Below are 13,158 nucleotides of genomic sequence, written 5' to 3' on the forward strand. Positions count from 1 at the left end.
CTGTATAATCAGTAACCAGCTGGAAGGCACATGCCTCTGAGCCTGCACTTTCTGACCTGTCAAGTCTACAGACGACAGACATCCACTCTCCACAACGGACCAACGTGGGAGTGGGACGCAGAGCGAGGCAGGAGGAGGAAGACACACTTGGTGGTTCTATTTACCCTACAGAAACCCTGGTGGCGCAGTGGTTAAGCGCTATGGCTGCTAACCAAAAGGTCGGCAGTTCAAATCCACCAGGCACTCCTCGGAAACTCTATGAGGCAGCTCTGCTCTGTCCTGTGGGGTCGCTATGAGTTGAAATCGACTTCACAGCAGCGGGTTTTTTAGTTTACCCTATAACTAACAAACAGCACTATTTGGTGGTAATACATGAGAACATTTTCTTTAGAGCAGATTTACCTTACTAATTATATTTTGCTAAAGCTCATATTAAAATCACTATCATTTATCTGATCATGTAGCAATGGATGGTAGAGGCCAAGGAAGAGGATAAACTTTTACTGAGGTATTTTAAACAAAGCTACTCAAGGCTAACTGTACTTTATTCAGAGGTTGCAATAAATTAAGTGGAGATGAGAAAAACCCCAAAGATGAGACTCTCACGACCTCATGCTCTCACCTCTCTCAGGTAGCGAACCAGGCGGCAGAGGGCGCTCACCAGGGACAGAGTGAAGCCAGTGAGACCCTGACTGCCCTGCAGGCCCTTGACCTCGCGCCCTGTCCACCGCTCGTACTCTTCCATCTCACGTCCCACCTCATCTATCATGTGCTTGAGGACGTCCAGGCTGGAATTGTTGGTACCTGGAGAATCTGCAGAGGCTGGGCTAGCTGATAACGTATTTTTCTTCTGCTTGGAAGGAGCACGCAAATCCGGTTTTCTTTTCACTGATGACAGAAATTATTCTATTTTTAAGGCCAGGAAAAATTAACTCAAAAACTGCTAGAAAAACCTCTTAGACAGCTGCCTACGATCTATCAAATATTTGTACAGAAGTTCTCACTATGCGGTTTAAACCAGGTTTACGTTATCTACAAAGAGTGGATTAGAACCACCTTTCTACTCAGTTATGTGGGATGGAAGGGAGCATTTCTTAGCTACCATTAAACAAACTCTTACTTAACTGGATCCATCTCGATGAGTTTAAGGGTTAAAAAAAAAAAAGAAACACTAGGAGATTAAGATAAAATAATCTCTGGTTGGTGCAAACGGTTAAGCCCTCCACTACTAGCCAAAGGGTTGGCGGTTTGAACGCACGCAGAGGCGCCTCAGAAGACAGTCCTCGTGGTCTGCTTTCTGAAAGGTCGCAGCCTGGAAAACCTTATGGAGCGCGATTCTGCTCTGCACACATGGGATCAACTCAACAACAATTAGCAACGAGAAGGAGAGATGAAGATGGCTGCATCAAACTAGATGTTTAAAGAATTCATCTTTGTAAGCTAAGGAACTGAACCTTTATTTAACAGCTCTTTTGGCTTCCTGGGGTTCAGCACTTGCCCCACAACATAGCTGGAGTCTAGAGTCTCAGAAGGTTCTTCAGGCTGGAGCCTGGTGTGGACTCTCTTGACGGCATTGGTCGCATTCAGAGCAGCTAAAAGGAAGAACATTTCCAAAAGCATTTCATCTCAATTGAACAAGTTTTTTTCAAAGTATTTCAATGGATAGATCCATCAGTATTTCACTCAACTAAGCTACAGCAATCAAAACTCAAATATAACATTCCTTTACAAGGCTACTGTGTTCAAGAAAGAACCCCACAAAGCAGGCTAGTAATCCCAGAAACAACGCAATGGAGAAACAAACCTCTTCGTTCACCTGGTGGAGGGGCAGATAACGGAGTCCCTGGCGAAGGTGCTCTCTGTGGCTCTGTCGCTATTTTCTGCTGAATATCAGTCCACAGTTTATTAATTAACTCAGAGTTTTCTTCCTTCAGATGGTGAAGAAACCTATAAAATCCATGACAATAAGGTATATTAGAGCCCTGGTGGTGCAATGCATTAAGCACCCGACTGCTAACTGAAAGGTCAGTGGTTTGAACCCACTAGCAGCTCCGTGGGAGAGATGTGCTAGTCTGTTTCCGTGTAGACTACAGCCCTGGAAACCCTATGGGGCAGCTCTCCTCTGTCCTCTAGGGTCACTACGACTCAGAACCAACTCAACAGCTATGGCAATGGGCTCATTTATCCAACTGCATACATGCTTAATTTGAAGGAGCTTTTACTAACTCATAATTAAAAGAAAAAAAAACTTTTCACTTTAACTGATAAGACAGATGGCCAAAATGTTTGTCATCTAAGCGTTAAAAGGAGTTATTCTGACTCCTCTCCAGTTTCCTCCCTACCTTGGCCCCTAAAGTGGGAGCTTTCTGCCCCTTCTGAAGTACTGGGGCACTCTCTCCATCATCCTGTCTCTCCCTACAGAAAAGGAACGAAACACCTATGGACCAGCCCCTTCTGGCTTCTCTCTCCTACAAACGAGCCTGTCCACAGAGCACGGCCACCCTCTGCTCATCACTGAAGTACACTCACTGCAGCAGAATCTGCCCCTGTGGGGTGGGGAGGTGGGGAACAGGTGAAGCAGTTTTAGGAGGTTCATATTTGCAGGCTCTTTGGTTACAAAGCTTATGCTATCATCAACTTCATCACTGACAAAGCTGGTATTTTCATCTTTAACTCTCTGATTTACTTGTCTGCTTCTCAAATGAACTGAGACTTAAAAGAGAAAGGGGGCCAAAAAGAGGAAACATCCCAAATGTCTACCAACTGATGAATGGATAAATAAACTGTGATATAGCCATATAGTAGACTATTATTCAAACATAAAGAAGAAATGAGATACTGATAAACGCTACAACATGGATGAACCTTGAAAACATTATGCTAAGTGAAAGAGGCCAGGCATAAAAGACCACATACTGCTTGATTCTATACATATGAAATATCCAGGATAGGCAAACCTGGACATTTTTGCCTTATAGATACAGAAAGGTGGATTAGTGCTTGCCTGGGGGGGTGACTGTTAAAGAATATGGAGTTTCTTTTTTACAGTGATAAAAATGGTCTAAAATTGATTGCACTGAATATTATACTTTAAGTGGGTAGATTCTGTGGCATCTCAATGTAGCTGTTATAAAAATATTTTTAAAAAGAAAGGGAGAATTTTACTTGTGGCCCCAAAAATCTCAACCTAAAGGAGAAACCTACAAACAGAGAGCACATTAGAACACTAAGATCTATGCTAGTCATGCAAAGAGGACCAGTTACCACAGCATCAGAAAGACCCCTTTGGGAGACAGCGTTGGCTCTAAGTCCACCCTTCAGGATAAATTCCAACAAGAATTTGCTATAACAAGGTTTGTGTACAAGTTTGGAAAATAAACACCAATTAGTCTGCAACTTACATTACTGTATCTGTCGTGAATTGAATTTTGTCTCCCCAAAAAATATGTGTATCAACTTGGTTAGGCCATGATTCCCAGTATTGAGTGGTTGTCCTCCATTTTGTGATTGTGATTTTGTGTTAAAAGGATTAGGGTGGGATTGTAACACCATCTTTGCTCAGGTCACCTTCCTGATCCAAGGTAAAGGGAGTTTCCCTGGGGTGTGGCCTGCAAGCAGAGAGTTGGGGACCTCATGCCACCGAGAAAGCAGAACCAGGAGCAGAGCACATCCTTTGGACCCAGGGTCCCTGCTCCTCAGAAGCTCCTCGACCAGGGGAAGATTGAGGACAAGGACCTTCCTCCAGAGCCAACACAGAAAGAAAGCCTTCCCCTGGAGCCAAAGCTCTAAACTTGGACTTGTAACCTACCGGACTATGAGACAATATATTTCTCTTTGTTAAAGCCATCCACTCGTGGTATTTCTGTTACGGCAGCACTAGATGACTAAGATGGTATCCAGTGTCTATACTTCTAAAAGTCAAGTTACAGGAAACATAACACAAAAATAACACACCACCACCTGTTACAGGCTAAATAACGGCCCCCAATAATAGTCCACATCCTAATCCAATGAACCTATAAATGTCACCTTATATAGCAAAATAGGGTTTGTGCAGATGGGATTAAGAATCTTGAAATGGGGAGACTATGCCAGATTGTTAGGATGGGCCCTAAATACAATCACATGTATCCTTATAAGGAGGAGGCAGTGGAGGATTTTCACACACCCACAGAGAAGAAGGCAACATGAAGGTGAAGGCAGAGACTGGAGTGACAAGGACCCAAGCCACAGAATGCTAGCAGCCACCAGAAGCTGGACAAGTCAAGGAACAGATTCCCCTCTAGAGCCGCTAGAGGGAGTACGGTATTGCTGACACCTTGATTTGGGTCCAGGGAACTGATTTCAGATTTCTGGTCCCCAGAACTGTGAAAGAATAACTTCTGTTGTTTTCAGCACCAAGTCTGTGGAAAATTGTTACAGCAGACTCACGAAAGTAAACACTGCCTTACATTTATGTGACAACTTTCATTAAAAAAAGCTCAAAGTGAATGAAGAAAACTAAATACACAAGGTAAATGTGAGTCCAAGAGACAGAAAGGACCACATAAACCAGAGTCCCCATCAGCCCGAGACCAGAAGAACTAGATGGTGCTCAGCTACCACTGATCACTGCCCTGACAGGGAACAGAACAGAGGATCCCTAATGGAGCAGGAGAGCAGTGGGATGCAGACCTCAAATTCTCACAAAAGACCAGACTTAATGGTTTGACTGAGACTAGAGGGACCCTGATGGTCATGGTCCCCGGACCCTTAGATAACCCAAGATAGGAACCATTCCCAAAACCAACTCTACAGACAGGGATTGGCCTGGACTATAAGGTAGACAATGATGCTGGTGAGGAGTGAACTTCTTGGCTCAAGTAGACACATGAGACTATGTGAGTGACTCCTGATTGGTGGTGAGATGAGAAGGAAGAGGGGGACAGGAGCTGGCTGAATAGACACGAGGAATACAGGGTGGAGAGGAGGAATGTGCTGTCTCATCAAGGGGAGAGCAGCTGGGAGGGCATGGTGGGGTGTGTATGGCTTTTTGTATGAGCGACTGACTTGATGTGTAAACTTTCACCTAAAGCACAGTAAATAAATTAAAAAAAAAAAAAAACTCAAAGTCCTTCCTCTACATTATCCTTGAAATACAAGAAAAAAAGTCTTTATCTCTGTATGACCATAAACTCCCTTAGATCTGGAACTCTGCTATAATCAGTTTTATTTTGGGTAATTTACTGCTGGCAATTCAAGCTCCTTCCCTTTTCACTGATGAGCACTTGCTAATGCTATTTTACCGCATCATAGACTACAGTAAGATTCTAATGACATCATTTCACAGATCACTTAGCAATATCAGCATCTAATTTACATCCTTAACATAGAAACCCACACCCAAAGGAAGCTGCCCAAGCCTCTAGGAACATTCCTTCTGATCCAGTTGTTGCCACAAGGAAATGGCGCCTCTCAAATTTTTCCCCCCTTTTTAGCTAGGGTTGCCTTTAACATCACCCTTTCCTCTCTCAAGCCTAGACTTCCTTCTCCCCACACAGAAGTTTACAGAGCAAGCCCGGCAAAGGCAAAGGGAAAGTCAGGCCAATGCTTGCAATCCCTGCTCCCTGACCCTGGGGGCACTGGCCCCCAGAAACATCAGTGACCCAAGTAGAGGCTTTTCTGGATTGGGCCAACAACCTAATTGTTGTTCTTGTTGTTAGGTGCCGTCCAGTCGGTTCTGACTCATAGCGACCCTATGCACAACAGAACGAAACACTGCCCGGTCCTGGGCCATCCTTACGATTGTTGTTATGCTTGAGCTCGTTGTTGCAGCCACTGTGTCAATCCACCTCGCTGAGGGTCTTCCTCTTTTCCACTGACCCTGTACTCTGCCAAGCATGATGTCCTTCTCCAGGGACTGATCCTTCCTGACAACATGTCCAAAGTATGTAAGACACAGTCTCGCCGTCCTTGCTTCTAAGGAGCATTCTGCTTGTACTTCTTCTAAGACGGATTTGTTCGTTCTTTTGGCAGTTCGTAGTATACTCAATATTCTTCGCCAACACCACAATTCGAAGGCATCAATTCTTCTTTGGTCTTCCTTATTCATTGTCCTGCTTTCACATACATATGATGCGATGGAAAATAGCATGGCTTGGGTCAGGCGCACCTTAGTCTTCAAGGTGACATCTTTGCCCTTCAACACTTTAAAGAGACCCTTTGCAGCAGATTTACCCAATGCAATGCATCTCTTGATTTCTTGACTGCTGCTTCCATGGGTTTTGATTGTGGATCCAAGTAAAACGAAATCCTTGACAACTTCAATCTTTTCTCCGTTTATCATGATATGGCTCATTGGTCCAGTTGTGAGGATTTTTGTTTTCTTTATGTTGAGGTGAAGTCCATACTGAAGGCTGTGGTCTTTGATCTTCATCATTAGTAAGTGTTTCAAGTCCTCTTCACTTTCAGCAAGCAAGGTTGTGTCATCTGCATAACGCAGGTTGTTAATGAGTCTTCCTCCAATCCTGATGCCCCGTTTTTCTTCATATAGTCCAGCTTCTCGGATTATTTGCTCAACATACAGATTGAATAGGTATGGTGAAAGGATACAACCCTGACGCACACCTTTCTTGACTTTAAACCAATCAGAATCCCCTTGTTCTGTCTGAACAACTGCCTCTTGATCTATGTAAAGGTTCCTCATGAGCACAATTAAATGTTCTAGAATTCCCAAACTGACAGGCACGTGGGGGAAAAACCTAATTATCATGTATAATATTACCTCTATGAGAAACTGTGTTCAGTGTTCACAAGTGCATATACTCTAATGAGAAAATAACTTAAGAGGTTGTATACTGTACTCCTCATATTTTACAGCTGAAAAAATAAAGACCCACAGATAACCTAGCTAGTAAATAACCAAGGGCTTAAATCTCTAGATTCCTATTCTAATACATCTTCTAAAACCTCATGCCAATTAGCTGAAAAGTAATCTTCAGAGGTGTAAGACATTCAAAAAGTTGGTAACTGCCTGTTCACACGCCTACACAACCCCAGAAAAACCAGTGCCGTCGAGTCGATTCTGACTCATAACGACCCTATAGGACACACCTAAAGAGATAAAATTAACCTTAACCAATCAAATAAAAAAACAGTTGTTAAAAGTTCAAATGTAAAGGATAAAAGCAATTGTGTACAAGACTATTCACATGTAGGCTCTGAAAGGAAAAGTGCTTAAAAGATGGTATATATTTCTAGATACTCCTTAGAAAATGGTGACTGGCTAAATTCAAATCACTCCACAGATCCTCCAAAATACTATAGTTCAAAAGAAGCAAATAAAAGAGAACCTAACCGACACCATCTACATTACTGCAAGACAGAGACGACTAACTTCTCATTACCCATAAGTAGAAAACTAAACACCAAATTCCAGCACAAAGAGGCAGGGCCAAGATGGCGGAATACTCAGACACTTCCTGTGGTCCCTCTTATAGCACAGACCGGAAAAAACAAGGGAATCGGTTATATATGACAATCTAGGAGCCCTGAACATCAAAGGCAAAGTTGAGGAGTTGGACTGAGCACCAGGGGGAGGGAGAGAGTTCAGAAGCATCGAAGAAGTGCCAGACTTGAGCTAGCTGGCATCTGGCTAGCTGGATCGGCTGGCACACGTGGGCTAAGCCAAACAGTAGTACTCAGGACACGTTTTACGTTGGGAGAAACCTGGCGACAGAGAGTCTGCACAAGCCTCTGGGGCAAGGGGGAAGCAGAGCTGGATCTTTGAAAGTTAAGTGCAAGCATCTAACCACAGGGGATCAAAACAACCCTTCCCCTCTGAGACTTTCTTAGGGAGAAGTGCCTCTTTTCCCCTCACCCACTCCCCCTCCCTGCTCTGCTCCCATACTATTTAGGCAGTATTCAACTGCCACAGCCCCTAAGCCAGAAATAGGAGCCATCACACCCGAACCAGTCTCATGGTTTTGGGGGGAAAAAACAAACAACAACAACAACAAAAAACCACCAACTCCTCTAAGCCAGATACTCAGGACTAACCACACCCAAACCACTCTCTCAGCTTTAAAAAATTGCCATGCCCCCTAAGCCAGGAACTCAGGGCAGGCACTGTCCCTTTGCCTAGGCACAGACATTAGAGACAGGTTGACCATGCAGGTGGCTGAACAAAAGAGCTTTTAAAAGATTATCACCTAGAAGTCGGGTAACCAGGAACCCACCCTGTCAACATGAGATAGGATTGGGGCAGCCTGTGAATTACTATTTCCTTCTTAGTGTCTTTCTAGTCCCCTCCTCCTTTGCAGGCTCCCTATGCTCAGAGGAGCAGAGCGTGACTGGTGTTTGAAGATGGCAATGTAGTGCGGAAAGATCAAGTGCGCTTGTGCTATATCCCATAATAAGTGATGCCAAGGGCTGCTGAGAGGACTCCATCTTGAATATCAGTGGGTTCCATCTTAGATTACAGATGCCCGTGCAACCTAATTAACATACACCGCCATTCTGAGAAGTACCCGCCCCTTGAAAGAGGCCCACTAAATATTCATTACTCTATTGTCTCCTGGAAACCCTGGCAGTGTAGTGGTTAAGTGCTACAACTGCTAACCAAGAGGTCAGCAGTTCAAATCCACCAGGCACTCCTTGGAAACTCTATGGGGCAGTTCTACTCTGTCCTATAGGGTCGCGATGAGTCAAAATCAACTCGACAGCAGTCTCCACTGAACCCACGTAAGCCCTAGCGTTGCTTCCCTTTTTGAGTCAGTCTTTTGGAGAGGCTTAGATCCCTGCTGACTCCTTTTGCTTGACTCAAGCAAAATAAAGCTTGCTGAAGATAAAGTTTGTCTTTCGTGTGTACTCTTACTCGGGAAAAGACAAGGACCTTTTGTGTCAGATTGGCAACTGTTAACAGCATAAGGGGTCCAATGGACTTCAAATGCCCTGTACCCCTGCCTAGACTTGTGTGGGCCGATTCAACAGATTAGGTACTCATTAGCATAGAAAACACGGTATATACCTGAAGCCTATTTTCAACTGCAACAGCCACGGGGGAGTAGCAGATCATGACATTTGATAGCGCCCTGCCCATTAGGCAAGGTCCTCACCCACCCACATCAGGGGCCTGAGGACTGGCAGCTTCACCCATTTCACCTAGCCACCCATGACAAGGGTCTGAGAATAAGTGGTGCCTTCCAGTCCTTATAGCCAATAGCACTGGGTGCCCAAAGTCCGGCGGCAAAACCCACCTACCTACACACTCTAGGGGACAGGGATGCACCTTCCACACAGGCACTCAGGGGCAGCCATCAGCCCCCTATCTTGCTCAGCACATACCCCCTACTGCAACCAGATACCTGTGCCTACTCCAATCACCCCTATGTAGCTCTGCCAGTCTAGAACTGTAGATAGAGCCTCCATCACACATTCGGTGACCAATGATCTGGACACCTAAGTTGAATCCAGACAAGAAAAGTAAATGGACTCCTGGGTTCACACACCTAGTAGCACCCCTAACCACCTGGTGAAAGAATGTGAGAGCTTCAAAGACACCAATAACCAAAGTAGCTTACATGCCCAGTCTATCTGGGCATATCAAACAAAAAGCTAGGAAATAGTTAGCAAACATATAATAAATAAATATAGTAACTTATTGCTGGCTCAGAGACAACAGTCAATATCATATCACATAACGTGGCAGAGCAAGATGGCTCCAGCAAGGGACCATAACAAAGAACCAGGAAACCTCTAGGAGGAAGAGAATGTCTTGGAATTACCGGAAGTAGAATTCAAAAGATTAATATACAGAGCTCTTCAAGAGATCAGGAAGGAGATCAGGCAAAACTCAGACCAAGCCAAGGAACACACACACAAAGTAATAGAGGAATTCAGGAAAGCTATAAAAGATCAGAATGACAAATTTCACAGGCTGCTATACTCCACAGGGAGATGGCAAACAGAAATCCAAAGATTAAAAATAAAATTTCAGAATCAGACAACTCAATAGAAAGTCATAGAAGGAGACTTGAGATAATGGAAGGCAGAATTTCTGAACTTGAAGATAAAGCACTTGGCATTAATATATTTGAAGAAAAATCAGATAAAAGAATTTTAAAAAATGAAGAAACCCTAAGAATTATGTGGTATGCTATCAAGAAGAATAACCTACGAGTGACTGCAGTACTACAACAGGGGAGATAATAGAAAATACAGAGAGAATTGTTGAAGATTTGCTGCCAGAAAACTTCCCTAGTATCTTGAAAGACAAGAAGATGTCTATCTGAGAAGCTCATCCAACCTTACACAGGGTAGATCCCAAAAGAAAGTCACCAAGACATATTATAACCAAGTTGCCAAAACCAAAGATAAAGAGAGAATTTTAAGAGCAGCTAGGGATAAATGAAAAGTCATCTACAAAGAAGAGCCAAGAAGACTAATCTCTGATTACTCAGGAGAAACCATGCAGGCAAGAAGGCAATGGGATGACATACAGAAAGCCTTGAAGGAAAAAAAACTGCCAGCCAAAAATTATATGTACAGCAAAACTCTCTCTCAACTATGAAGGCAAAAGTAGACCATTTCCAGATAAACAGAACCTAAGGGAATTTGTAAAAACCAAACCAAAATTGTAAGAAATATTAAAGGGAGCCCCAGCTAGAAAACCATCAATATCAGATAACAACTCAAGACTACAACTCACGACAGAACAACTTGATCTCAATTCAAATAGGGAAGTCGTAAAAATAAGTCAAAGCTAAAACACTGAAAATAGGGAAAGAGAAACATTAATGTGTAAAAGATGGCAACATTAAAACAAAAAAGAGAGACTAAAGAGTATAGTCATAGAACTTTCACTTGGAGAAGAAGCTAAGGTGATATCAAGAAATAAAAAATTGATTTAAACTTAGAAAAATAGAGGTAAATTTTAAGGTAACCACAAAGGAAACTTACAAATCTACCCATCAAAATAAAAAAGAAAAACATAAGGACTCAGCAAATACAAATCAACCATAATGAAAAGAAACTATCTGAGGAAAAATTATTAAGCACAGAAACTTAAGTGGAACAAAGAAATTATCAATACCACACCAAAAAGAACACATCAAAATGACAGCACTAAACTCATACCTAACAATAATTACACTGAATGTAAATAGACTAAATGTACCAATAAAGGGGCATAGAGTGGCAGAAACAGAAAGTTCACTCTAAGTGTGCAAATGCGTAACAACAACAACAAAGACCTGGGAGATCAGCATCCTGACTACAGAAAAGAACCTGAAAGTGTACAAAACCCAAAGTGGTAGTCTTGGAAAGGTATCACTCCTTGGGGAGAACAGGACAAGAAGAGAGAAGACACCTTGTGAGATGGAATGACGAAGATGAAAAGATGCTAGCTAGAGTCATTAAAGACAAAACAGAACCACAACACTGGAGAACAAACCACCTTCCTCTCATGAATACTTAAAAAAAAAACCCATGCATTATGCATTAAATAAATTGTGCTTCATTATTACTGACAGAAGATTACTCTTGAACTAAGAATCTTTTAAAAGCCAAACCAGCTCCCATGGACTTGATTCCAACTCATGGTGATTCCACGTGTATCAGAGTAGAACTGTGCTCCATAGGATTTTCAACCAAGGACTTCAAGAATCTTATAAGCCACCCAAAACTCCCAACCTTGTCTACAAAATGTACAGATTAAAGCAGTCTACATCCAAACAAAGGCAAAATAACAAGAAAACAGAAAATTTTAATTGAAATACTTCAGCTAATGAAAATTCCTTCCCTCCACATTACCCACCCCCCAAAAAATTCAGGAAGCAGAAGAAAATTATAACACAACACTCCAAACAGAATTAAATATACTTAAACAAGCAACTGCAATATTAATTTTTTTTTTAAATCTTCAAGTATTCAAAAATTAAGAACAGAAATGGACAAAAAACAGGAAGAAACAAAATTAGAATTGGCTGAACTCAGGAAAGAGATTTTTTAAAAAAGAAAAAACTCTTAGAAATAAAGATTAAATTACAAGATGCCCAAGGGAGAATTATTAAATAAAAAAACCAAGAGAATTAAAAAAGATTAAGAAAAACAAAAAGGGTTAGTGACAAAGTGTCTGAAATGGAAGACAAGCAAAGATCTTTTACATATGTAATTGGAAGCCCCTGAAGAAGAAAAACAATGAAACAGAACAAATTTTTAAAACTATAATCCAAGAAATTTTTTTAAAAAAAGGACTGAATCTACGTCTTGAAAGGGCCAACTGTGTTCATGGAAAAACTGACCTGGGAAGGTAAACTCCAAGATATATCTCAATAATTCTTAAATATTAAAGTGAAAGGAAACAATCCTCAAGTCATTAGGCTTTAGTTCGCCATGAAAATACAACACTTACGGGTATCTATGTACCAAAAAGATAGCAATTGCCTTTATATAGAAGGAGATCTTTAACTCCAAACGGAGTTAGATATACTTAAGAAATACACAGAGAAACAGAAACACACTAAAAGTAGGAGGTTTTAGTACACCACTCTCAATACAAGAAAGTGGCAAAAAGAAGTACATACAATAACAATAATAATAATAATTAATAAGGTAAATCTGACAGATGTATACATAGAACATTATACCTTGTTAACAGAAAATTCTCAAGCACACATGGAACATTCACAAAAATTTCATCATCTATTAGGTCACAAAGAAAACATCATTAAGTTCCACAAGAAGAAATATTACAAACCACACTCTGAATGCAATATAATAAAACTAGAAATAACAAAATAAAAAAAGAAAAACCTCTTCTACCTGAGGAAAAAAAAAAACTCTCCTATAAAGCAACTCTTAGGTAAATGGGGAAAGATAAACTCAAATTACCTAGTTTCTAAAATAATAAAACAGTACTTACTGGAATGTATGGTATACATTAAAAAACAGTGATCAGAAGAAAATTCAGAGCTTTAAACATGCTTATCATTTCAAAATAAAATACATGTATTAAATTCCCAACTCAAACAGCTAAAAGAGTAATAACGTAAGCCAAAAGAAAATACGAGGAAGGAAATAAAGACAAAAGCAAAAATTAATGAGGTAGAAAACAGAAAAATAGCTTTAATTAATAGATAAAAATCTTGGTTTTTTGGAAAATTAACAAAATAGACAAAC

The 13,158-nt window shown here is 41.3% G+C and overlaps 1 protein-coding gene across 2 annotated transcripts in view; it reads right to left on the reverse strand.

The window, feature by feature from the left end:
• CFAP44 (cilia and flagella associated protein 44) overlaps window positions 1–13,158 on the reverse strand; it is a 261,809-nt gene that overhangs the window by 205,199 nt on the left and 43,452 nt on the right. For both annotated transcript variants that reach the window (XM_049876485.1, XM_049876503.1), the window contains exons 8-10: window positions 1,805–1,947; window positions 1,455–1,592; window positions 623–888 (exon numbers count right to left, since the gene is read on the reverse strand). In XM_049876485.1, the coding sequence (XP_049732442.1) occupies window positions 623–888; window positions 1,455–1,592; window positions 1,805–1,947 (547 nt within the window). The remainder of the gene's footprint in view (window positions 1–622; window positions 889–1,454; window positions 1,593–1,804; window positions 1,948–13,158) is intronic.

Source organism: Elephas maximus, chromosome 1 (assembly GCF_024166365.1).
Source record: "Elephas maximus indicus isolate mEleMax1 chromosome 1, mEleMax1 primary haplotype, whole genome shotgun sequence".
In the NCBI taxonomy this organism is placed as follows: Eukaryota; Metazoa; Chordata; class Mammalia; order Proboscidea; family Elephantidae; genus Elephas; species Elephas maximus.